Here is a 27,603-nt window from a genome sequence, read left to right as displayed (position 1 = left end):
AGAGAGATGGAGGGGGAGATTAGATGGAGGACAGATAGGGTCAATTAAGAGATAAACACACAGGTACGGGACAAAACGGTCGCCATGTCGCTCAATCAGGATGTGTGTGTGTGTGGCGGTGGTAGTGCGCACAGTGTGTGTGGAGAGGATAGCCGTAATGTCCAGCCTAGCTCCACGCAACAGATTCTGGTCTGGGTTTGGAGAGAGGAGAGGAAAAGGTGAAGAGAGGAGAGGAGAAGAGAGGAGAAGAGAGGAGAAGAGAAGAGAGGAGAGGAGAAGAGAAGAGAGGAGAGGAAAGGAGAGGAGAACAGAGGAGAGGAGAGGAGAAGAGAGGAGAGGAGAGGAGAGGAGAGGAGAAGAGAAGAGAAGAGAAGAGAAGAGAAGAGAAGAGAAGAGAGGAAGAGGAGAGGAGAGGAGAGGAGAGGAGAGGAGAGGAGAGGGGAGGAGAGGATAGGATAGGATAGGATAGGATAGGAGAGGAGAGGAGAGGGGAGGATAGGAGATGAGATGAGATGAGAGGAGAAGAGAGGAGAGGAGAGGAGAGGAGAGGAGAAGAGAGGAGAGGAGAGGGCAACACTGGCCTCAGGGCATAACACCAGACTGCTGAGGGCCACTCTGGCCCTTTAAATGTCAACACATCATTTCTCTATGAGAGAGAGGGGAGGAGAGGAAAGGTAGAGGAGGAGAAGGGGAGAAAAGCAGCATGGAGGGCAGGGTTAACTGTGTCTACTTGTACATTACTTGATAAAGATTTGTTTTAACTTTTTGAAATATGATTGGGGGTCACCCTGACCTTGAGATCACATGATTACTGTTTATCCATCTTTTTGCTCTGTTAATTCCTGCTTCTCTCTCTCCCTCTCTCTCTCTCTCTGTCTCTCTCTCTGTTTCCTACCCATCCTTCTCTCCTGCAGGGGGTCTGAGCCTGTCAAAACTTCGGCCAATCAAAGCCTGCGTTAGAGGTGGCTTGGCCGTGTGATTGGAGGATGGCGACTATGCCATTCGTCAGTGAAGGGAAGTGTGTGAGTGTGGAGTGGGACTTCCTGCAGGGTTTGCTGGCCAAACCCCCTACCCTGCCATGGTGAGAATATACACACACACACACACACACACACGTACACACATTTACACAAGCCCACACAAGCACATGTATAGGCACACACATGGCCACACTCAAAGACACACATACACACACAAAGACATGCACGCTAACACAGGTCTTAAAATACTGACAATCCCACTGAATGTCTAATCTTTTGTTTACTGTAACTAGGGTACCACCAAGCTATATGTATGAAACATCTTAGTTAAATGACCTAATCTGCATGGCAGGTGCTTCTGGCTACCCTGCCTGCTGTCTCTGGCGAGAAATTAAGTCAATCTAGCTGGAATTATTAATGGGTGGATATAAAAACGGAGCACAATTGATGTGTGTGTATCGATTGTTCTGGGAGACAGCAGGGTCGAGCTGCTATAGTAATGAGATGTTCCTAATGTCTGCTGCCTTCTCCTCGCTCCTCACACACCTGGTCTCACACACATCTGGCACAGTTACACACACACTTGGTCGCACACACCTGGTCACACACTCACACACACACACAGACAGAACACACACTGACTGTTTTGTTCTCATTCTCTCTCTCTCTCTCTCTCTCTCTCTCTCTCTCTCTCTCTCTCTCTCTCTGTCTGTCTGTCTCTCTCTCTCTCTCTCTCTCTCTCTCTCCTCTCTACACGCATACACACACTCTCTCTCCACTGGAAGTCTTTGGGCCATGCAATGAGAATCGATGTCACAGACATGGGGGAGAAATGCTGTCTGTTTATTCTACCACACACCCACACACACACAGCCACACACACACACACACTTTATCTCTCTTCCTAACATACACAGTCTTTATTCCAGTGTAGACACAAATTGTGGAGGCGCCGTGACAACATAATTCCACCACTCAGGCTCCATTGAGGAGAGTCGATACCCAATCAGAAAGACAGGCTACCTGGGCCTTACCCCCCTCCCCTATCCCTCACCCCCCCCCCCCTATCCCTCACCCCCCCCCCCCCCCTGGTCTCTAGGCCCCTCCCCATTGATCCCTGAATCACAACCTGTACAGCAAGCATGGCTTGTACAGGTGTGTGTGCATAACTGCATGTGTGTGAATGTGTGTGAGTGTATGCATGTGTGTGTGTATATGCATTTGTGTGTGTGTGAGAGAGTGGAGAGAGAGCTGAGAGTAGAGTGTAGAGTAGAATAGAGGGAGTAGATCGGAACGGAGATTGTTTCTCCAGGATTGCGGGTGTCATCATGAAGCTGTTGTCATAATTCACCTGATTGATGTTCATCCTGGATGTGTCAACAGTCAACTCCTTTCCCTCACTGCTCTCTTTTCTCTCCCTTCTTCCCCCTCCTTCACTTCTCCCTCCTTCTTCTCCCTCCTTCCTTTCCTTCCCTCCCCCCCCCCAGCCTCCAGAACCTCCGTAAGGAGAAGTCTCGTAACGCTGCTCGCTCCCGGAGGGGCAAGGAGAACTTTGAGTTCTTCGAGCTGGCCAAGATGCTGCCCCTGCCCGGCGCCATCACCAGCCAGCTGGACAAGGCCTCTGTCATCCGCCTCACCATCAGCTACCTGACCATGAGGACCTTCGCCAGCCAGGGGGACCCCCCCTGGAGCCCCCTGCTGGAGGGGGAGAGCAACTGCGGCAAAGGTGAGATGAGAGGTCAGACTGTGGGCTTTGATCATCCACCCTCAGACTCTCAGCAGGGCTGATCACCCTGGAGCTGGAACACTGGGACCAGAGCAGACAATGGTGCTGTCACATCTGTGTACACACGCACACGCACACACACACACAGGTGCACACTCTCAAAGGTAGACACACGTACACACACACTCCCACACACATATGTCGGGCTTACGGATAAGAGTTCCCTACATCACACATGAGTATAGAAAGAGAGAGACAGAGAGACAGAGAGAGAGAGAGAGAGAGACAGAGAGAGAGAAAGAAAGAATGAAAGTAGAAAGAAAGAGAGAGACAAAGAGGAGAGAGAGAGAGACAGAGAGGAGAGAGAGAGAGACAGAGAGAGAGAGAGAGAGAGAGAGAGAGAGAGAGAGAGAAAAAGAGAGAGAGAAAGAAAGAAAGAAAGAAAGAAAGAAAGAGAAAGAAAGAGACAGAGAGGAGAGAGAGAGAGACAGAGAGGAGAGAGAGAGAGAGACGGAGAGAGAGGGGAAGGATACAATATTATTGGTGTGATTTGAAATTATATAAATGAACTGTGTGAAACGAGGAGAGAGTGTAATTATGAGTTGTCTAATTACTGTTATTAGAGGAGACACTACTCGGCTACCATTACTGTAGGTGTATGTGTGTGTGTGTGTGTGTGTGTGTGAGAGAGAGAGCGAGAGAGAGAGAGAGAGAGAGAGAGAGAGAGAGAGAGAGAGAGAGAGAGAGAGAGAGAGAGAGAGAGGAGGACCAGACATAAGTGGGTGAGTAGCTGTACTGTACATTGTGTGTGTATGTGGGTGTGTCGATGGTCAGGCAAGTGTTTGTGTGAGTGGGAGTGTTTTAGCGTATTTGAGTATATGCATTTCTGTACAGGGAGGGTCAGGTTTACTGTGACCAGGAACACACCACAACCAGCATCTCCATCTCTCCTTCATCCCTTCCTCCCTCTCTCCATATCTCCATCTTCCATCCATCCTTCCATCAGCCCGTGCCTAGGAAAGGAGTGAGGTAAGGGGGTGTGGGGAGGTAAGGGGGGAGGGGGGTCGCTTTGGTCTGTTTCCCACGTTTCAAAGTCAGTCTTGAAAAATGAATAGACAGAGGAAAATCAATGGCATGACCTTCACACAGAAAGAGGAAGAGAGGGAGGAGAGAGAGACAGAGAGAGAGAGAGAGAGAGAGAGAGAGAGAGAGAGAGAGAGAGAGAGAGAGGTGAAGAGCAAAAGAGTGTGTGACAGAAAAGGATAAGGGTGGAGAGAAGGAGAGAGGGAAAGGAGGGGTGAAGGAGAAGAAAAAAGAGCAAGGAAAATATGTGAGGGCAGATGACTGGGACTGGTGATGTTGGTGTACTGGTTGTATGTGTGTCTGTGTGTGTGTGTGTGTCTGTGTGTGTGTGTTTGTGTGTGTCAGAAGTTGTGGTGGAGATGGGAGAATGAGAATGATGTTCTCCAGAGCATCATTCACAGATGGGCCTGCAAATCTGAGGGGCTCATCTAGAATTGACTTTATTCTTCCTCCTCCTCCTTCCTCCTCCTCCTCCTCCTCCTCCTCCTCCTCCTCCTCCTCCTCCTCCTCCTCCTCCTCCTCCTCCTCCTCGTTTCTGCCCCAGTCCTCACCTCACCTCTATCTCCCTTTCTCCCTCCCTCCCTGCCTCTCTCCCCTAATTCCCTGCGTTTAAGGCGACGAGGGCTTTTAAGGGAAGTTAATTGCAGTAAAATTATGTTCGACCGCGAACTGAGTGAGGGAGCAATGGAGATGGAGTGAGGGAGGGGGGATGGAGGGAGGGGTGGGGGGATAATTATGGTAGAGAAGGACATTGTGATTAGAGTCGTTCTCCCTGTCTGTCTCTCTCTGTATCTCTCTCTCCCTCTCTCTCTCTCCCTCTCTCTCTCTCTCTCTCTCTCTCTCTCTCTCTCTCTCTCTCTCTCTCTCTCTCTCTCTGTCTTTCTCCCTGTCTATCAACTCAGACCCAGTCTGTTGCTAGAAATGTAAAAACACATACGCCACACGCCACACCCCGCCACACACACACACACACACATGCACACTCTGACACACACAGAGACATACACACAGTCCACATATGTACACTTACAAACACAACCAAAAGTGGCATAAACTACTATTCAGGTGATCAAACAGGGATTCTGGATGTGGGAGACAAAGAGAGGGAGGGGAGTGGAGGGAGATGGGAGGACATGCAGGGGCTGAGGGGAAATGAAGAGAGGGAAATAGAAAGAATGTAAGAATGAGAGGAGAGAACGAGAGAGACCGCCCCCACCTGTGTTACTATCTACATGGTTTCCATGGTAACGCTAACTTGGTTAAAAGGTCACCAGGGTAGGAAAGGAGAGCGGGGGGAGGAGGGGGAGAGACAGGAGGGAGGAAAGATTGGGGAGGAGGGGGAGAAACGCGGGGGAGATGGGGCAGGGCGGGGGGAGGAGGGGGAGAGACAGGGGGAGGATGAGGGGGTTGGGGTGCAAAAGACAAAATGACGTTTAAGAAATGATGCAGTGAAATGTCTACCTAACTGTGTCAGAAGTTGGTGAGCCCTAGTAGCCCTACCACGCTGTGATGACTGTTTCCTCTCCTCTCACATCTCCACAGTGAGACCACAAGCACAGCTTAGGAATGGGACAGGAAGCTTTGTACACACACACACACACACACAAAAACAACTAACTACTAAAACACACTAACATTCACACACACACACACACACACACACACACACACACACACACACACACACACACACACACACACACACACACACACACACTCACTACTAAAACACACTTACATTCACACATGCACACTCTACACATTACACTCTACACTTCTAAAACAGAAACCCACACAGACACACTACTAAACACACACACACACACACACACACACACACACACACACACACACACACACACACACACACACACACACACACATACTGGTTATTGTACCCATGTGAGGACCTTGACTCAGACCCCACGAAGTGAGGGCCACCCTATCTGGAGGAGCAGGGAGCCTGAAAAAATATATTTTAGCACTAGGTGGCTCTCACGAGGCCAGAAGTCACCTCAAAATCACCATACACTCGTAAGAAAAAATATGTGCACAGACCCGCCGGTGTGAGGACCACTGGTTACTACTCTGTTACTAGGTAGATTTTAGATCACATGACTTTTCTTTTGTCCACCACCGGATCGCCATTTTTGGTATATGCCGCTCATATACTGACTATGGCTTTCACTTTAGTTGTCGACAAACCAATTTGCACGAGTTTAAATTAAACGATTTAATGTAAAAGCAGATTGTGGTGTATGGGTTTTAATGGACTTATTTTGATTATGTATTTTAACTACCGAACTATTACAGATGCGTTAGCAATTTTCGCATGAAATTATTTAGGTCACGTACGCACACAAGCACAAAGATTATTTAAACAACGCCGAATGCAAATCTATTTAACTACCTGTGTAATTAGGCAGGTTAATACAGTAAAGTCACTCACAAAATAACTGATACCTGCTAAAAAATATATTGACTTACCAATACGGCAGACACATGTTGGCAATCTTCTTTAAGATCTTGCAGTCTTTTAGAGCGTTAAACCGGTATAAAAAAAAAAGATCTACAGTATTCATATCTCCTGACGTCAGTTAACAACGAGTTAGCTAGCACAAGGAAACTGGTTAATTATTTAGCTTACAGCAATCCTGGCCACGACCAATCAATGAAGTATGAATGAAATCCATAAACTATAAAAATGTTGGCCATATTAGTAAATTAGCAGAGGGGTTGATAACCCAAAATAATTCATTATAATCAGAATCAGAAACCGGTTTATTTCCAAGTTGCCTACGTTTTCACATACAATAAATTATATTTGGTGCTGTTGGTGCAGACAAACACAGTAGTTATATAAAGATTGATAAAAGATAAAAATTGTTAGTGGATAAATGAGTGGTTCTCAACTGCCTTTTTGTGTGTATGTTGGTGTGTTTCCCAATTACCATTTGCAGTTACATATAAAATGAATCCGATGTCCATTAGTCAAGAGAAATGTTAGATAGAAAAGAGGATACAGTAAATACAGTAGATAAGGAGTTTGGTGTAATACAATATCCTTAAAACACCTGTCTTCATTCAATTAATACGTCACAGATATTAGGTGACTGAGGGAGCAATCAGACAGGCAGTTAGGTAGTCAGACATTCAGGTAATCAAGAGTCCAGAGCAGTCAGGTGGTCATATCTGACCTGGGAGGTGAGGGGACAGCAAGCCTTGTATAGCTAGTACAATGACGGTCAGGCTTCCGCACTTGATAGAACAATAAGAGATCTGTCATGTCCTCGAGGTGTGAAGGTCCTCGAGGGTGGGCAGATTGCAGCCGATCACCTTCTCAGCAGTGCGGATGATACGCTGCAGTCTGCTCTTGTTCTTGGCAGCAGCGTACCAGACGGTGATGGAGGAGGTGAGGCTGGACTCAATGATGGCTGTGTAGAAGTGCACCATCATTGTCTTTGGCAGGTTGAATTTCTTCAGCTGCCGCAGGAATGACAAGAGCAGACTGCAGCGTATCAACCGAGCTGCTGAGAAGGTGATCGGCTGCAATGTGCCTACCCTCGAGGACCTACACACCTGGTGATAAATCTTGCCTATAGGGCGCCAAATGTGCTAGGACCGGCACTGCCTGTGTGGTTCTATGCTGGCCTGTGTGGTTCTGCAATTTTGACATGAAATTATTTAACCTAGGTCACGTACGCGTACAAATATTATTTCAACAACGTAGAATGCAAATGTATTTATCTACTTATGTTGGCAAATGTATTTCATACCTCGCTGTTTACATCTTGCAGAGGGCTAAACCGCAACAAAAACAAATCTACAGTACGCTATTCATAACACCTGACGAGTTGGCTAGCACAAGGGATCTAGTTATTTAGCTTATAGTATCCTACATGTTTTGACATTATTTTGTAAACCTGGTTTATTCTAGTGGGGAGCATTGCTCCACCTGTCCCGAATGAGGTACTATTTTAGGTAAATCAAGTATGGTTTGTGGTGATGTTGGTGCAAACACAGTAGTTAAAGATAGACTAGTATTGCCAAGTATTAAGCATACATATGCATCCAGACCCCCCAGCACTACAGCCTGCCTGCTGTATGAAAATTCTAGGCATTGAAACACCCTAACCGTCCCAGCAAACATTCTTGCTGGAAAACTCACCACCAGCTTCCACCTAGATGACCGACATGCTCTGTGGATAATGGACTTTACCAACTGGTCAGTGCTGGTCAACACCTTCTTTGACCTCCAACACACTTGAAATCAGACAGTTCAGAGATCCCAAGGAATCTTAAGGCATGCCACGTGTTCAGTCTTTCCTGGCTGTCCTTGTCAATATGTATAAAATATATTAGAAAGGTGAGGGTTTCAGTTGACAAACTGTATCTTTATTAGAACTCCAACTTATGTCATACCTGTATGTCCAAAGCTTGGATGAACAAGGGGGGCATCATGACATTTAATGAGCAAACGTAGTTGGATCAGTAGTCAACATTTAAAACAAAACAATGAGGACCCCAATGCTCCCCATCCCCTTACTAACCCCTCTTTAGCCCCTAACTAACATTTTTAGCTTAAACTAAACATTTAACTTAGTGGTTCCCAACCCTGGTCCTCAGGGCACCCCTGTCCTGCATGCTTTAGATGTTTCCCTGCTCCAACACACCTAATTCAAATGAATGGGTTGTTATCCAGCTCTGCAGAAGCCTGCTTTTGACCATTCATTTTAATCAGGTGTGTTGGTGCAGGGAAACATCTAAAACATGCAGGACAGGGGTGCCCTGAGGACCAGGGTTGGGAACCACTGATCTAACTAACCACCCTCATCCATTAACTCCATCTTATTTCTTGTCTTTTAATCCTGCTTCATCACGAGCCATTTTTTTCTTGATGCTTTGAATAGAATTGTGAAGGTAATTTTTTACATCTTTCCAAGATCTTCTGTGGAGGGTAGGCTCTTTATTGAGGCATGCCATGCACTCAGTCTTCCCTGGTACTCTTTGTAAAGTTATGTATTTCCCCAAGTGCTGAAAAACTGCATCCCTTTCTTCTGGTCTCCAGGGCATCTTTTGACCTTTCACAGCTACTACAGAAGGGACAACAAAAATGAATACAAAGTAAATTATGTAACTGTTTAATGGAGTGCTTAGCGCCTTTACAACTCTCACTATGGATGTCTCGAAATTGCCTCAAACTTACCGGGCTCTTCATTTGCAACAGTGGAGGAAGTTCTGGGTCGTTTCTTTGGTGGGACAGCACACTCTGGAATCAGCTTACTCTCTGTTTCTGAAAAACATTCAAGCACACAATTATTTAACTGTTTAATGGTGTGCTTAGCGCCTTTACAACTCTCACTATGGATGTCTTGAAATCGCCTCAAACTTACCGGGATCTTCATTTGCAACAGTGGAGGAAGTTCTGGGTCGTTTCTTTGGTGGAACGGCAGTCTTTGGAATCAGCTTACTCTCTGTGTCTGAAACATTTAAGCACACAAACTAATGTTTTAATCAAACAATATAAACAGCCATCTAAACAAATTTGATGGTCAATGTGCCAAGATTTCCAACAAATATGTATAATGGCATACCAGTCTCATCATCTGCATCAAAATCCCAGGTGGGGGAGGAGCTGATGGTAAGAACTGTGAAACAAGCAAGATATGATATAAGTTATGACACTTTCATCCTCCCAATTTTGACTGCATACAATCCCACAAGCCAATGTGTTATGCTCCAACATCTGTAGTTACAGGTTGGTTAACCTTGTAGCCTCAGAGGATCATGGCTTACCTTTCTCGTCATTGTCTGGAATACTGTCTGTGGCATCTTCTCGTCTCTGAAGAACCCTGCTTTCTGTGTCTGAAAAATGTAATTTGTTTAGTAAACCAATTAATTAATTAATTAGTATAAGGGAATATATCAAGTTTACACACCAGTTGTGTTGACAGAGATTTCATCAAGAGATTTCCCCTTGTATGTGTGTGTCCCCTGCTCAATGGCCATCAGAACTCTGCTCATTTTGGCAAGTTGAAGAGTGTTTTCGGTCATGCGGTAGTACTCTCGATGGACACGTATGTCATGGCCCATGAACTTTGCAACCTGGTCCATTTCATTGTCTTTTAAATTCATAATCTGGCAAAGTGTAGCAACATGTTTTCTCAGTTTGGTGGACCTGAGTCTCTCTGGGTGAGCCGCTTTGCAAGCATCTGCAAACTTGCGCAGGCAGTCTGCGCCTCTGATAGGAGTCTGCGCCTCGACTCTGGCAAACACATAAGGGTTGTCTTCTGGCACACCAACGTCAGATCGATACTTGATAAGTAAGTCAAGTGATGCAGTCACTCTTTTGGTGAGGAGGACAGGTACTTTGCGACCTCTTTTCCCCCTTATCTCTAGCCGTGTGAACTGTTCACTTAGTTCTTGCTCTAACTTTGAGAGGCTCTGGTAGACATCAGCATTAAGTGGAGCCCTGTTTCTGTTCTGATAGGTCTGCATCAGTAACTTTGATGCCTCCCCTTCACGTCTCCGATTGAAGAGTATAACCTGTGCAAGCAGACTCTCACAAAGAACCTTCCAGGCTGTTGGACTAGGTGCCTCAGCCAGTTGTTCTTTTGATTTGTCTTCCAAAGCCTTGAGGTGTTTTTGGAGTAGGACTACATCTTCTGTCAGCGGAATCATGTCATCTTTGTTCCATTTCTTCTCTTCTAGGTTAGTCCTGGCACGTTTGGAGACATACACACTCCAGTAAGTTTCGATCAACTTGATGAAGTTTGCTGCATCCTTTTCAGACGCAGAATCTTCCTGCTGCACACTTTCACCCACTATTATTTCAGCCACCCTCTTCAACGAATATCCCAGCTTGCAGGCCAGTGATGGAATATTGAAACTCCTCTTTTGTTTTAAATATCCACAAACGTTTAGGGCTGCTGATACAGCCAACTTGAATCTAGCTGGAACACAGACCTCCCTTAGAGTTTTGACACTTGGATCTATTCTTTTGACAGCAAGGATGAATCTACCCAACTCCCTCATTTTTTGAGCACAGTATCCAAGTTGACTTTCCTCGTGCGTGTCATACATGAGTTCTGCATATGTACAGATCAAGGGGTCCGACTTCAACTCCATAGAGACCAAATCAATTCGCATTTTGTCTGTAACCCTTCTGCTTTCTTCGGAAGCATGACTTCCGTTTGGAATGAGGCAGGTTGCTGAAGCTTGTACTCTCTCCCTTTTGGAAGACTTTGCTTCTGGTCTTAATTTACATTTTTTCTGGTGCTTCCAAAGGTCATTTTTAACAAATAAAGCTAAACAGTATTTGCATGGCAGGTACTTGCTTGGTGATACATCATGTGTGGGCTGCCTCCATGTTACAAGCTCTCCATCACATCGTTTTAGTACTTCTACATTGTGGTGATAGTCACCTTTGTTTCTGATTTTTTCAAGCAAAAGTAGACGTTGTTTGGAGCCCTTTGAGAAACAGATTGCGCGACTTACTTCTAGTTCCTTATTGTGTTTCCTTTCAAGGTGTCTTGCTATTTTGCTTTGAGGCTTAAAGCAGTAGATACAGTAATGTTTTTTGTCCCATTTTCTTCTTCCCCCCTCTTTACTGCACTTCTTAACATATAATAATGACTCACCATTATCCACAGTCACTCCCATGTCACAGAGTTCCATGGGAGTGACTGGAGCTGATTTTAGTGGGGCCTCAGACAGGCTTCCCTCTGGCTGCTTTGAGGTGGCGGCTGGCTGCTTTACGGCGCTGGCTGGCTGCTTTACGGCGCTGGCTGGCTTCTTTGAGGCGCAGGCTGGCTTCTTTGAGGCGCTGGCTGGCTTCTTTGAGGCGCTGGCTGGCTGCTTTGAGGCGCTGGCTGGCTGCTTTGAGGCGCTGGCTGGCTGCTTTGAGGCGCTGGCTGGCTGCTTTGAGGCGCTGGCAAGCTTTTTTAAAGGGGATGCACATGAGTCCTCCGAAGTGCTTTCCTCCGGCAAATATTCTGAGGCACTGCATTCCGTATTACTCTCTACATACTTAGGGTCCTTTAAAAAATAAAAACAAAAAATTATGTTATATATATATATACATACACACAGCACAATATCTGTTATTATATTGGTATATTAAATGACTGCATTACAGTTAACCTCTTGTCACTTGGCAGGTGCATGCTTTCCCCTATCTACTTTCTCTCAACTTGACTGAGTTAGATTTATGTAGCGATTGAGAGGGATATAATGGAGGTTTTGTGTGGATCTAAAATATCTAGCCTACAGAAAAACAATGGTTACCTTTTCTCGGGTTTTCCTTGACTCCATGACCTATTCAAAACGAAATGAAGAGTTTAACTAAATACGTAGCATCTGAAATAGCAAATGGATCAATTTTAAAACGAGTTTACGGTACACACTCTCTGGATAACGTTAAATGATCCAATGTAGCCTAATCACCGAGTGGCTATCAAAATGGCCTAACGTGCGTCATGTGCGGCCTTTACTAAAGCTCGAATCACGACGCATAAAGGATGCATTTTAGACAAATTATATAAATAAATGTAAATATCATCATTTATACACTCAGCATTTGTTGCTATACATTGAACCAAACCAAATACTACAATATTATTAGCGTGACTGCTAGCATTGGTTTTACGGAAAACTCCACGTGCGTCATCGCTGTTTGATCTTTTCTCCTAAATACTTTGCTAATATGCATCTTTGGAAAGTTAAATTTTTTCATCCATTGGAATAATCTTTGGTAAATGTGGATTTTAATCACACGCCATCGAATTTAATCATTTTTTTACAAGCAATCAACTTTTTATCAAGCATCAGCCTACTCTAACTTACCGGGATCGGAGCTTGAGTCTGAATGGCAGAAGCTCCGCTGTTATGACGATTTTATGGATTGTTCTACTGCATATTCACGAGGCCAATTGTAGTTGCTAATATTTGTATACAATAAATAAATTTAAAAAAAACGTGCTTACCTTTTTTAGTAATTTCTGTGTAGATTCTTGATCCGTAGTACGGTTCATGTACTTGTAATTTTGGAAACTTATTTCACATTTAGCGTGATGCAAACGAAGTTGATGCAGTCGCCAATGGAAAGTATCCATGTTGATCCAGAAACACGTTGACAAACACTGCTTATTTAAATATCTAGATGCATAAATGTACGTGGACATGTGTTCGTGCCCGAGTAGAACGGTTACCCATAACTAAATGTCTTAAAGATGAATACATGTTCTGATAAAATGTTATAAATATTTAATAGCACATCAGATTTGAGAACGTTATTTCGATTTGCTTGCCAATATCAGGTGATTGGTAGTGGATTAATGAGTGGTTCTCAACTGCCTTTTTGTGCTTATGTTGGTGTGCTTCTCAAATACCATTTGTAGTTACATATTATATGAAACTGACCATGTAAAATGTCCATTAGTCAAGAGAAATGTTAGCTAGAAAATAAAATACTGTACATACAGTAGATAAGGAATTTGGTGTAATACAATATCCTTAAACACCTGTCTTCATTCAAGGAATAAATCACAGGTATTATGTGGCTGAGGGAGCAATCAGACAAGCAGTTATGTAGTCAGACATTCAGGTAATCAAGAGTCCAGAGCAGTCAGGTGGTCATATCTGACCTGGGAGGTGAGGGGACAGCAAGCCTTGTATAGCTAGTACAATGACGGTCAGGCTTCCGCACTTGATAGAACAATAAGAGATCTGTCATGTCCTCGAGGTGTGAAGGTCCTCGAGGGTGGGCAGATTGCAGCCGATCACCTTCTCAGCAGTGCGGATGATACGCTGCAGTCTGCTCTTGTCCTTGGCAGTGGCAGCAGCGTACCAGACGGTGATGGAGGAGGTGAGGATGGACTCAATGATGGCTGTGTAGAAGTGCACCATCATTGTCTTTGGCAGGTTGAATTTCTTCAGCTTCCGCAGGAATGACAAGAGCAGACTGCAGCGTATCAACCGAGCTGCTGAAAAGGTGATCGGCTGCAATGTGCCTACCCTCGAGGACCTACACACCTGGTGATAAATCTTGCCTATAGGGCGCCAATAGTGCTAGGACCGGCACTGCCTGTGTGGTTCTATGCTGGCCTATGTGGTTCTGTCCTGGCCTGTGTGGCTGACTGTACAGGCCTGTGTGGTTTGGTTCTGGCCTGTGTGGCTGACTGTACTGCCCTGTGTGGTTCTGTTCTGGCCTGTGTGGTTCTGTACTGCCCTGCGTGGTTCTGTTCTGGCCTGTGTGGTTCTGTTCTGGCCTGTGTGGTTCTGTTCTGGCCTGTGTGGTTCTGTTCTGGCCTGTGTGGCTGACTGTACTGCCCTGCGTGGTTTTGTTCTGGCCTGTGTGGCTGACTGCTGGTGTGGACCTCCATCAAAACAACAATGGATCACTATCTGCTACTCCCAAACCGGGCACACAGGTTTGACCAGGAGAGCACAGGACCACAAGTAACTGACTATTACAATCTTAGTGTGTTGCATGGGCTGATTCACTTAACTATAAAGTAATTAAAACAAAATAATAATATATCTTAAAGTGACCAAAACGCGTTTTCCATCAACAATCCTTAAAACAGTTTTCCTGCCTAAATTGCCCTCTCTGATTTGAGTCCTCTGACTTACACACACCACTGACCACCTGTCATAAGCTTTGCCACTCAGAACCTAGTGGGGGAGGGGTGAGTGAGTTGTGCTGTGCTGGAAGCCAAATCAAATGTATGAAACTGCCACTTACCAACCTCTCCTAAGGCAACACAATATGCATCCTTAGGTCTCCCAACTTTAATGACTGTCACAAATGTGTATCTGATTATGTTAGGAGAATATTCAAAGTGGTTAATTAATCTATACCAAATACATTGCACGCAATTAAATCATTGCATAGACTATGCAATGCAAAGTGTGGCTGAATATCAGATTAAAAGTTTTGTCAGAAGTCTGGAAAATCTCACGAACAAGCTAAAAGTAGTATTATAAAAAAAAAAAATCCTAAATAGAATTTAAAAAAAATCTGAGTAATCTTAATAAATCTCTGTCAAGATTTCGGATCGCAGTCAGTGAGTGCAGAGCAGTGGGGGTGGGGGAGGGGTATCAGGATACGAGCGTCTGCTAATTGACTAAATGTATCGTTTTCAAACTGTCACTTCACAACCACTCTCCAAAAGCAACACAATATGCAGCCTTATGTCTCCCAGCTTTTATGACTTGCACACAAACACAACTGTTTATCTGTTTATGTTACGAGACTATTCAAAGTGGGCAATTAATTAATTAATCCATACCAAATAGATTTCATGCAATTACATAATTTCATAGACTATGCAATGCAAAGTTTGGCTGAATATCAGATAAAAAGTTTCATCATAAGTCTGGAAAATCTCATGAACAAGCTAAAAGTAGTATTATTTATTAAAAAAAATCCTATATAGAATTTATTTACATAATGTAAAAAAATCCGAGTAAACTTAATAAGTCTCTGTCAAGATTTCAGATCGCATTCAGTGAGTGCAGAGCAGTGGGGGTGGGGGAGGGGTATCTGGATAAGAGCGTCTGCTAATTGACTAAATGTATCGTTTTTAAACTGCCACTTCACAACCACTCTCCCAAGGCCACACATTATGCAGCCTTATGTCTCCCATATTTTATGACTGGCACACAAATGTTTATGTTAGGAGACTATTCAAAGTGTGCAATTAATTAATCTATACCAAATACAATGACATAATTGCATAGACTATGCAATGCAAAGTTTGGCTGAATATCAATTTCAAAACCTTTTCCTTAATATGTACGTATAGAATTCATCAACATATGTAAAACAATCAGAGTGAGCATGATATGTCTGTCAATAAGTCAGATCGCGAGTGCAGTGCATGGCAGAGGGGGTGGGGCGTCGTTTTCAAACTGCCACTCTCCCAACTGCGCTTCGTGCTTCGCGGAGAGATTGACAGACAGAAATGTGGGCAATAGTTGCAGCAATCTTATAATCCATCAAATGGTGTGGGAAAAGGCGAAACTTACAAAGAGGGGCAATGCAAATGTGCGCACACATTGAATTATTTGACCTGATGCACATCATAATGAAACTAAAGCCGAATCATTTTCGCAAATTTAGAAATCTTAATTGGCCCCAAAATGAGGATTATTATTGGTCCCAAAATGAGGACTTAAAAATGTTTTTCAAAAATGTAAAGCCAAAATCGCCATTGATTTTATAAACTTTATGTTTGGCCTAGATTGTAATAAACATTGAACTAGCAGCCCTTTTACTTTTTTCCCCAAGCTCAAATATAATATGTGAGACATTTAGTAACTGATATACAAGTTAATCCAGGTCTATGTATTGCATTTGGGTTCCCAAATGAAGCAAAAGCAGGTGGCCACATCCTTCCTCTCCCTTGGTCACGTGGTAAAAAAATTCTAGCCAATCAGAAAAATAGCCCTGATTCAGAAACCAATCAAAAAAGGTGTGCAACTCAATGGGAAAATCCGAATGCAACACCAAGCCTGGCCTACAGGGGTGCACTAGAGCATAGAGCCAAAACACAGTTTTTGACGGACTACCACATAGGTGAGGACTTTTGGTGAAATTTGCAGAGATGGATGCCTATGGTCATAGGGGGTCTGTGTAAGAGTTTGAAGCGATTTGGTTGTGAGGACCAGCCAAAATGTCCTCACAAAGAAAAATGTCCTCACTTTAAAGGTCTGTTGTCAGGTTGTGGTCCTCACAAGTATAGTATTACAAACACAGGAACTCTTGTGTGCGTGTGTGTGTGTGTGTGTAGACTCATCTGTCAGGCTTACTGGCCCAGTGTGACAACATCTTAGGTCTGCTTCACCCCTCCCCCCCCGGGCACCACTCATCACTACAGATCACCAGCCCATTCTCCCTGGAGCTCCGCAAGGGTGTGTGTGTGTGTGTGTGTGTGTGTGTGTGTGTGTGCGCCTCTTCATGTGTCTCCATGTGTATGTACGGGTTTTGTATCAGAGGGATGGTGATGGGGGTTGGTCCCAGACGCCCAGGGGTCCTGGTCCTCTGCATCCCAGCTCCGGGGCTGTCAAGCAGGCAGAGAGAGGGCCGAGGTCCCCTCCCCCTCCAGCGGGACCCAGACCCCCTTTCACAGCCTGAATGGGCCCGTCTCATTAATATTCTGCTGCTTCCTCACAGGGGGACCCCAATCACACAATGCCACTGTGGCTTTGTCCAGCAGCGCTGTATTTATGTTTGTGAGGTTGTGTTGGTCTCTTTGAATGTAAACGTGTGTGTTTGACTGTGTGTGTGTTAGTGTATGTGCGTGTGTTGTATGTGTGTGCGGTGTGTGTGTGTGAAAGAGAGGGAGAGAGAGAGAGAGAGAGAGAGAGAGAGAGAGAGAGAGAGAGAGAGAGAGAGAGAGAGAGAGAGAGAGAGTGTGCGTGTGTGTGTGTCTTCCCCCATGTTCAGTAGTAACCCCAGAACACTACTTTCATTTTCCTGTCATAACGTGTATTGATTTCATTCTGACTCACAGCAACACACAGACATAGATATCCACATGCACACACACACACACACACACACACACACACACACACACACTCACACCTTAGCTCACAAATAAAACAGCTAGTGGATGAATGTGATTTGTACATTCAGCCCTCCTGCCAGGGATGTGGGCCATATCTCTCTCTGATAGACTAAAGGAGACGTTCTCCCTCTCTCTTCTCTCCTCTCTCCTTTCTTTCTTTCACTCTGTTTCTATCCATAACAATCATCCCCCCTCCCTCCCTCCCTCCAACCCTCCCTCATCCTCCTTTTCAGCTTGGAGAGTAATTGCTTCAGTAAACAGCTACACTTTGACCATCTCTGATAGCATTTGTTAGAGATGCATTTAAAGTAGCTTCTCCATCCGTGTGTATCCGCGTCTCATGTTGATGATGCGTATATCTGTGTCTCATGTTGATGAGGCGTGTATCTGTGTCTCATGTTGATGATGCGTGTATCTGTATCTCATGTTGATGATGGGTGTACTTGTGTCTCCCTGCAGTCCGACGCTCCTCCCATTCTCTGACTACTGACATGTTTGAACTGCACCTGGGAGCACACCTTTTACAGGTAAACATGCACACACCTGTTACAGGTAAACATACACCTGTTACATGCAAACACACACACACCTGTTCCAAGTAAACACACCTGTTCCAGGTAAACGCACACACGCCTGTTACATGCCAACACACACACACCTGTTCCAAGTAAACACGCCTGTGACGTGTTTACGCAGATGATGAAGAGAGAGATATTACAGAGGGAAAGGAGTGAGGTCAAATAAGAGTCAGGTCAGAGGTGTAAAAACTAAGTAGAATCTCCATACACCGTGGGGGTGCACTTGATTCACACCTCCCACTAAAATAAAACACAACTCAGTCTTAGAATGCCAATAGAGAGACATATCTAACACACATTAAAGACAAACGTTCAGGTACATTCAAGTAACGTGTGTCTGCTGGATGAAACCATCTCTTCTCTTCTCCAACCAGACAGATTTCCTTTGACAGGAATCAAACAAGCGCGCTTTTGAGGGCTGTTTGATTCGCCTCCCACTGCCGCCCCCCATTGCCCTTCGCCAGTAATAGGCTGATAATTGCACTTTATGTCCCCCTCATTCAGAGCCCCTCCCTTTTGCTGCGCTCGCACGCCACCGCACGCCCGGGACACTCTCATTTGCATACCGGTTGTGTCAGTTGCATAAATTACCGCCACTTTAAGTGTTGCCAGACAAAATAGCAATCATTGTTCAGCATAAGAGGTCCCTGTGAAAGCAGAGAGGGAAACTGTGGCAGAAAGAGAGACAGAGAGAGAGAGACGGACACAGACAGAGAGAAAAGCAGAAGAAATGTGTGTGTGTCTGTTCTCAGTAGACAGACCATAATAAAGTGTTTATTGGTAAAGATGTGAACAGCTCTGGGCTGTATGGGTAGTCATGCAAGTTGACTCTGTCAGGCATGCTGGTATGTAGCTAACCTGGGAGGCTTCTGAGTTTGTGTGTAGGTGTGTGTGTGTACCTGTGAGTGCACATGTGTGTTTCTGTGATTGGGGTTTTTCTGTGTGTGTGTGTGTGTGTGTATGTAATTGTACATGTGTGTGTGTTTAGATGTAATCTGTCCCACAGCGACAGACAGAGAGGTGAGAAGCTGAGAGCTCTCCAGTGACTGTTCATTGTAATCTGCTCGATACGCACTAATTGCTCTAATTTGTCTGTCTTGTTTTTCTCTTGCTGTTTGCCTCTGTGTGTGTGTGTTTCTGTGCTTGTGTGTGCATGTGCTATGGTGTGGGTCTGTACGTGTACGGTATGTGTGTTTGCCCATGTGTCTGCTTGTGTGTGCGCGCATGTATGTGTATTCATGTGTGTGTGTGTGTGTGTGTGTGTGTGTTTGTGTGTCACACAGTCCCTGGACGGTTTCGTGTTCGTCGTCAGTCAGGAGGGACGTTTCCTCTACATCTCAGAGACAGTCTCCATCTACCTAGGACTCTCACAGGTAAGACACACACACACAAAGTCACACACACAAATACACACACGCGCAGACACACACTCACACATACATGCACACATACACCTGCTCTCACACACACACACCTGCTCTCACACACACATGCGCTTTTATGCTTTGATGTCCCTTCCCCAGAGGATCCGAATATGTTTGACTGTGCTCCTTTGCCAATCCCTCACGGTATCTCTCAGGGGTGATACTATCCCTTTCCATCTCTCTCTCTCTTGCTCGCTTTATCTCCATCCCCCCATTTCTCTCTCCCTTGTTCTACTTCCTCATTCCCTTCCTCCCTCCCTCCCTACCTCCCTACCTCCCCTCTCTCCCCCTTCCCCCCTCCCCTATCTCCCCCCATCTCCCCCTATCTCCCCTCCACTCTCTCCACCTCCCCTCCTTCCCTCTCTCCTCCTCCCCTCCTCCCCTCCCTACCTCTCAGGTGCTCACCTCTGGTGATTGCCACTGGCCCCTTGTAGTGGGAATGTTAAGTCCTGCCATTTCGCCCAGATGCATAAATAATAATAGTAATTACTGGCCCAGCAATCAAAGTGTCGCCCTGGCGCGCCCAGCCCGTCTGGGGGAACGAATCGATCGGCTCCTTAAAAGCCAGATTGATCGTGGGGGGGAGGAGAGGAGTACACCAAGGGGCTTGGGAGGGACTGATATAGACAGAAAGAGAAAGAAAGAGCGTGGGGAGGGAGGGAGGGAGGGAGGGAGGGAGGGGGAGAGGAGTGATAAGAGAGAAATGTCGGGAGGGATAAAGGATAGGGTACAGCCTGAGAGAGGGGGAGGGAGAGAGAGAGGGAGGGAGGAAGGAAGGAAAGAGGGAGGACATTACAATAGCAGAGTAATTGATTGTTTTTTTGAAGGGGAGATTTGGTGTGGTCAAGGGTCTTTTGCAGAATGTATTAAACCCTCCTTGAGAAAAAGGTTTGTGTGTGTGTGTGTGTGTGTGTGCATGTGTGTGTGCATGTGTGCGTGCATGTGTGCGTGTATGCATTGTCTTCGCAATGACAAATACACCAAATGGTGAATGAGTGAAAAAGAAAAAGAGGAAGTGAGAGAAAGGTAGAGTGAAGGAGAAAGAAGAAGAGAAAGATGGATTGATAAAGAGAAAGAACATGAAAGTAAGAGAGAGAGTGATGTAAGAGCATGAGAAAGAATGAGAGAAAGACAACAGAAGGAGATATGAGAGAGAAGAGAGAGAGAGAGAGAGAGAGAGAGAGAGAGAGAGAGAGAGAGGGAGAGTCAGAGAGAGGAGAGAGTAATTCTGCTGTTGTAAACAGGTGATCCATACGTGCTGTCCTGGGAGAGAGAGGTTGTTAGTGTCTGAAATGAGAACCTGGTTTGTTAGCTGTGAAGGACCAGATGGTTCACACAGAACATGCACACACACAGAACATCTACCCAGACACCCGCCTAATCATCCAGACCTGGTCTTGCAGCTGGGATGGGCATATGGGAGGAGAGAAAAAAAGAGAGAGAGCGAGAGAAAGAGGGGGGTGGAGGGAGGAGTAACTGGTGGTTGTGGCTGTGGAGGACTGGTTGTTCCTGTGGGTCTGTCTGTTTCCCCCATGACCTCTCTACCCTGGCTTCTCCCCTGGGCCTGCCCCAGACAGGGGGCTTGCTTAGCCGGCTTAGTCCAGGTCAGGTACCTTGACCAAGGGCAGAGCCTGCCGCCTTCACTACAGCCTCCCTGGAGGGTAACCCCCCCACACAGGTGAGCAGGCCTGACAGACGGGAGATGAACCCTGGACCTCCCCATACCTGTGTACGCAGCAGGGGAGAAGGGGGAGGAGAGGGGGAGGGACGGAGGGAGGGGAAAGGACAAAGGAAGGAAAGAGGAAAGGAAGAGAAAACAAGAACGGAGGAGGAAGGAAGGGATGGAAGCATAGATGGAGGAGAGGGATGGAGGGAAAAGGACGTGGGAGGAGAGGAAGAGAGAGGGGGAGATAGAGTGAGGAGGAAGAGTGGGGGAATTGATCTGGGACTGGTTAGTATGCAGACCCCTTCTGCCCCCACCTACCCCCCCACACGCCCCCCATCAGTCAGTGGAGGAGAGGAGAGTGGGGCTGTGTGTGTGTGTGTGAGGGGTGGGGGTTAGCGAGGGGGAGCGAGAGGAAAGGAGAGACATGATATAAATAATAGCAAGAGCTTTAATATGTATGAGGCGTCCGGGCAGTGGTCCACCACACACACACACACACACATTCATTCAACACATTCACAACAACCTGTGCACACTCGCTCACACTGTCACAGATGCACAAACAATCACACACAAACAGGCACCTAAAAGACACACACACACACGCGCGGGCACACAAACACCTCCTCTCTTCCTCACATTCCATACCTTTTTCTGTTCGCCTTCCCCTTTCTTTCTTTATTTCTATCCCTCCCTCTCCTTCTCCCCCCTCTCTCATTTATTCTAACTCTTTTCCTCCGTCTCCTTTTCTTTTTATCTACATCTCCATCGCTCTCTCTCTCAATTTATTTTTCTATCCCTCCCTCCCTCCTTTCCTCTCTTTTCATCCCCCTCTCTCTCTGTCTCCCCATCCCTCCCTCCCTCTCTGCAGTTAGCTTCTCTCCAGCAGTGATGTCCTTGAAGACATGCTGCTGAAGATCCCATATAGCTCCAGTAAATGGATCTAATCCCCTAATAAATGTCTCTGTCCTACAGACCAGGGAGGCTGCTGCAGCAGGCGGTAAAACAGGGGGGAGACTGGCAGACAGACAGAAAGACAGACAGATAGGCAGACAGACAAGCAGTCAGACAATCAGTCAGACAGACAGGGGTCTACTGGAGGGTTGGGGGGCCTGGGTGCCTGGGGGGCTGGGGGCTGGGGGCTGGGGGGCTGGGAGATTGGGGGGCTGGGGACTGGGGCAGCTGATAGCACCACTGGACTGTAGCGGTACTGGCCTCCATCCTGGGGTGGTGGAGGTGGGGGAGGGAGGGCTGTAAATGAACAGAGGTTGAGAGGAAGGAGAGTGCTGAGGAGAGTACATCTCCTTGACTTTAAAGACCAAGAGGAGACACAAGAAAGGCAATAACCCTCAGATGATCATTCTGTGTGTGTCTCTCTCTCCCTTCTCCCCTCTCTCTGTCCCTTCTCCCCTCTCTCTCTCCCTCTCTTTTTTATCTCTCCCTCCCTTTCTCCCCTCTCTCTAACCTCTATATCTTCCTCTTTTAATTCCCCTCTCCTTTTACCTCTCACCCTGCGTCTCTGTCCTTTACCACCCTTTTACTCTCCCTCCCTCCCTCTCTGCCCTCCCTCTCCCTCCTGGTTAGGTGGAGTTGACAGGCAGCAGTGTGTTTGACTACATCCACCCTGCCGACCATGTTGAGATGGCCGAGCGGCTGGGCATCCAACCCCACCTGCGGGCGGAGGCAGGCTGCCACACAGGGCCCGAGAGCGCCTCCAGCTCCGCCTCCACGCCGTCGCTGGCGGGCACGCCAGAGCCCGGTACGTCTGGGAGCGCAGCGTGGGTCTGTGAGTGTGTGTCTGTGACCGTGTGTCTATGTGTGTGTGTCTGTGAGCGTGTGTCTATGTGTGTGTGTCTGTGAGCGTGTGTCTATGTGTGTGTGTCTGTGAGCGTGTGTCTATGTGTGTGTGTCTGTGAGCGTGTGTCTATGTGTGTGTGTCTGTGAGCGTGTGTCTATGTGTGTGTGTCTGTGAGCGTGTGTCTATGTGTGTGTGAGTTTGTTTTGATACAAGGCGAAGATGGACATTAAAGTGCAAACAAAGCACACACACTCCTTGAGGGTTTAGGTCGGTTGAGGGGCAGTTCTAGGGGCGTATGTGAAGCCCTCTGTGACATGCTTGCATGTAAAAAGGGCTATACAAATACATTTGTTTTGATTTGACACACAAATACACACAGACAAACAAACACACACACACACATTAACACCCACGCACACTCCAGCCCCTCGTCTTCAGTGTCTCTTGGTGTCTCCGCCCCCCAGCCCCCTCCAGCCCCCACTCCCCCAGGGATGAGGCTCCAGACAGGGGCTTCTTTATCAGGATGAAGTCCACACTCACCAAGAGAGGCCTCCACATCAAATCTTCTGGTTACAAGGTGACACACATACACGCAAGTTTCACAATTCAAGCAAATTCAAGGATTCCAGTTGAGAGTTGAACTTGGCATAGATGGTTGTGATTGGTCAAAATCAAATATTTTCCTGTCAGGTGATTCACGTGACTGGAAGAATCCGCTGTCGGCCAGCCCTGGTGCCTGGCTCGGGGCGACCGGTGCGTCGACCAATGGGCTTGGTGGCGTTGGCTCACACCCTCCCTCCTTCCACCCTAAACGAGGTCCGCATGGAGAGCAACATGTTCGTGTTCCGTGTCAACATGGATCTGCAGGTCACATACTGTGAGAACAGGTAGGACTGTGAGCGTGCGTGTGTTTGTGTGTTGAAATGATAGATGTAACCCAAGGAGGCTGAATATGTCTAATGTGTATGTGTGAATGTGTCTATGTGTGAATGTGTGTGTGTGTGTGTATGTGTGAATATGTGTGTGTGTGTGTAGGATCTCGGAGTACATGGACCTGACCCCAGCAGAGGTGGTGGGCCACACCTGCTACCACTTCATCCATGTAGAAGACCTGGAGAACCTCCGCCTGAGCCACGAAGACTGTGAGAACCATTAGAGTACTGCTAGAGAAATTGACTATGTACTATGCTCATATGCTACTATGCTATCTTACTACTAGATTACCACTAGAGTACTCTTGGAGTACTGTTAAAATACTGTTAGAATTTTGCCAAAGTCTGCATCCTTAGAATACTGTTTAAAAACCTGTAACTGTGGAACTGTTCTATCACTGTCAGAGCACAGTCAGAATACTGAGTTGGAGGACTGTTTGATGACTATCAGCTTACTGTGCTGATCTAGAGCCAGTGGTTCCATCTCGATCTGGCTGGAAGCTGGTTCTGAACCGGTACTGAGATGCTGGGTGAATGTGGGGCCTGGTTTCAGTGGCGCCCTCTGGTGCCTGTTAGGAAATTGACTTCGAGTTTACAATCTCATCTGACTTCTCTCTCTCTCTCTCTCTCTCTCTCTCTCTCTCTCTCTCTCTCTCTCTCTCTCTCTCTCTCTCTCTCTCTCTCTCTCTCTCTCTCTCTCTCTCTCTCTGTCTGTTCTCTCTCTCTCTCTTGTTCCTTCTCTCTCTCTGTCTGTTCTATTTGTCTCTCGCCCCAGTGTTGAGGAAGGGCCAGGTGGTGACAGGATACTACCGCTGGCTGCAGAGGAGGGGGGGCTACCTGTGGATCCAGTCCTGTGCCACCGTCTCCATCAACCACAAGGCCCCCCATGAACGTAACGTGATCTGGGTGAACTACATCATCAGGTAGGCCCCTTGAAAAACACATACACACACACACACATGCTCAGACACAAATTCAGACACCCCCCAACACACACACACTTTAATAACAAATATATTGTTATAAACTGGAAGAGGATTAGAATAGAGCTAGAAGCACATTCATTTACACATATTTAATAAACTGTCATTATGACAATCCTTTGTCATTTGTAATTATATCATTACAGTAGTAATTTCAGTTATAGTTTAGCTCCAGAGTTTAATCAGAGTTACAGACCTGTTCTAATCTTTTGTTCTTTATGTTCTTGCTGTTAAAATGGATATTTTTGTTCTTTAATATCCACTTCAATGCCTTGTTCACTCCAACACCTACGCAATAACAAAGAGCATAACACAACATCAAACTAAATCCCTTGTCTCACTGTTACACTGCACACACAGACACACATACACACACAGACCACACCTCCACTCACTCACACACCACAAACACACGCACACACATAGACCACACAAACACACACAGACAAGTCGTAGAGGAGTCAGACAAAACCAGAGTAGCAGTTTGAATTGCGATGCTAATAGGACCGGCTCTTTATAATTACAACAAATGGATGTCAGAATTTCAGTCTGAATGGTGTTTTAGTTAATTAGTGCTGTAATTACTGTAGCTTGTTAGACTCTGCACCAGACACCTCAGCTGAGGTTAACTCTGTATGGAGGAGGGCTCCCTGGTGGAGGGGTGTGTGTGTGGGGGGGAGGGGGGGGGGGTACAGTATGTGTGTGCGTTTTGTGAAGATTGTGAAGTGTGTAAATGTATTTAGTGGTTAGGGGCATTTTTGGATTTGGGAGAGGGGGTGCAATTGGACTGAATGTGCAATGGCTGAAACAGGGAAGGGTGTGGCGACGATGATGACATTGGAAGTTCCTTCTCTCTCCCTCTCTCTGTGTTCTCTTCTTCCCTCTCTCCTTCCTCTCTCTCTCTCTCTCTCTCTCTCTCTCTCTCTCTCTCTCTCTCTCTCTCTCTCTCTCTCTCTCTCTCTCTCTCTCTCTCTCACCCTCTCTCCTTCCTCTCCCTCACCCTCTCTTCTTGTTCCCTCCCCCAGTCGTACAGAGCTCCCAGACACCCCTCTGGACCTGCTGCAGCTGCCAGAGACTCTGAGGGCGGAGCGACTACGAGCCAGCTCCTCCCCCTCTGACGTGTCACCTCAGGCCCGAGGTACGCACACACACGCACACACACACACACACACACACACACAAACACACAATCCTGTAAACTTTTGTGACCTCTTCTCTCTTTACCCTCTTTTGCAGTCCCCCAGCCCATCAAAAACTCAGTGAACAAGAGCGACTCCCATTCGAAAGGCAGAGAAGTCTACGCCCCTTCCTCCACCGTCCAATCAGAGGAGAGGAGGAAGCGTGGCCTGCGGTCCCACCCGGACGGCGCGCCCCCGGAAACACGCCGGCGCCTGGAGGAGTTCCACCCCCCGGAGGAGAGCGCGTCGTCTGACCTGGGAAGCGAGAGCGAGGGGGAGGAGGAAGAAGAGGAGAGGGGGTGGGACCAGGGGGGGGCAGACGGCGGCGAGAGGATGAAGAGGGAGGAGGGGGGAGGAGGGGGAGGGAAGAGGGGAGGGGACCACGGCAGGCAGGGGGAGAGGGTGGGGGCCAGGGTGCAGAACGGCCGGGCTGTGATCCAGCACCTGAAGAACGTGGCCGGCTCGCCCCCATCCTCCCGGCCCCCCAGCATCAAAACTGAACAGGAGAGCCGGAACGCGGGCGGGCGCTGGACACACACACACACCCAGCCACCGCCCTCGCACACACACACTCCCTCGGGCAGCCTGAGTGGAGACAGCCCACCCACCCCCCTTCCTGACTCCTCCTCCTCCTGCGAAGCTCCGCCCAAAGGTCTCTTCACTCCTCCCTCACCCACTCTCTCCCCCCCTATGTCCAACTCCTCGCCCTTGCCCCGCGAGGACAGGGGGGGCATGCTCGGGGGGCGGGGAGGGGTGGGGCCTGACTTTGAGCTGCTGCAGCGATTGGCTGCGGGGAGTGCAGCCGGGCGTGTTCTCTTCCATCCACTGGCTCTCGGGCCACAGGGCCCCCAAAGCCTGTATGCTCCCAGCACCATCCGCTACGCCCCCCCTGAGCTGCCCCCCTCCCACCATGGCCACGGGGATGGCCACCACAAGGGTCCCCCGCCAGCCTTTTTCCCCCACCTCCAGAGGCTGGCCGGCCTCCCCCCCTTCGGCGGCCTCTCCGCCTCCGACCCCCCCTTCCCCTCTGGACTGCAGTTCTGCATGAACGGACTGAGGGGGGCCGCCGGGCCGGAGGATGACTGAAAGAGAGGGAAGGTGGCGGGGGATGGGAAAGACCTGAGCTAGCCCTAAGGCTGCCATGGACGTACTGTAACATGGATTGGTCGGAAAGACCCCCCCCCCCCCCCCCCCCCACTGAAGCTGGGTGCTGGGGGGGGGAAACCATGGGGGGGGGGTGGCTGGCCTAGGGGACACCAGGTGTCTCAGCTTCTTCTGACTCACCTGGACAAGTGGATCCAGAGAGTCATCCTAACCCTGAGGGGTGAGAACATTCTGAACCTTGTGGACAATGGACCTTTACCCCACTGTTAGTGTGAAGTTAGCAAAACCTCGCTCCACCCTTTCGCCTCCCCCTCTCTCTCTTGTCCCCCCACTCTTAGTCTGTACAGAGTTGTGTCAGTGTCTCTCTGAGAAGCCATATTCTACATAGAGAAAGGACCATCCATACAGCTCATCCCTCCCTCCCTCAATCTCTTCCTCAGTTCATCCATCCCTCCCTCCCTTAGTCTCCCTCCCTCCTTCCCTCTCACTCCCTCACTCCCTCTCTCCCTTACAACCACCCCACCCTCCTTCTCTTAATCATCCCCCCCTCCCCCAATCCTCAATTTATTCCTTTAAC

At 47.4% G+C, this 27,603-nt stretch overlaps 2 protein-coding genes across 2 annotated transcripts in view; one reads left to right on the top strand and one right to left on the bottom strand.

Annotated features, from left to right (window-relative positions):
* fxyd6 (FXYD domain containing ion transport regulator 6) overlaps nucleotides 1-27,603 on the bottom strand; it is a 234,223-nt gene that overhangs the window by 20,923 nt on the left and 185,697 nt on the right. The window lies entirely within an intron of this gene.
* npas1 (neuronal PAS domain protein 1) lies at nucleotides 987-27,008 on the top strand. Its single transcript, XM_067245723.1, has 11 exons — nucleotides 987-1,081; nucleotides 2,468-2,706; nucleotides 17,823-17,890; nucleotides 19,225-19,314; nucleotides 22,616-22,790; nucleotides 23,294-23,406; nucleotides 23,520-23,716; nucleotides 23,865-23,971; nucleotides 24,537-24,684; nucleotides 25,770-25,896; nucleotides 25,989-27,008. The coding sequence occupies exons 1-11, from the start codon at nucleotides 987-989 to the stop codon at nucleotides 27,006-27,008; spliced, it is 2,379 nt and encodes a 792-aa protein (XP_067101824.1).

Source organism: Osmerus mordax, chromosome 11, assembly GCF_038355195.1.
Source record: "Osmerus mordax isolate fOsmMor3 chromosome 11, fOsmMor3.pri, whole genome shotgun sequence".
Lineage (NCBI taxonomy): Eukaryota > Metazoa > Chordata > Actinopteri > Osmeriformes > Osmeridae > Osmerus > Osmerus mordax.
The sequence above is the reverse complement of the archived record's forward strand: the minus strand, read 5'-3'. Positions and strand labels throughout refer to the sequence as shown.

Coding starts and splice junctions, on each gene's coding strand:
- npas1 (XM_067245723.1), top strand. CDS start 987: ATGGCGACTATGCCATTCGTCAGTGAAGGGAAGTGTGTGAGTGTGGAG. Junction 19,315..22,615: donor TCTACCTAGGACTCTCACAG/GTAAGACACACA, acceptor CCTCCTGGTTAG/GTGGAGTTGACAGGCAGCAG. Junction 22,791..23,293: donor GGCGGGCACGCCAGAGCCCG/GTACGTCTGGGA, acceptor TCCGCCCCCCAG/CCCCCTCCAGCCCCCACTCC.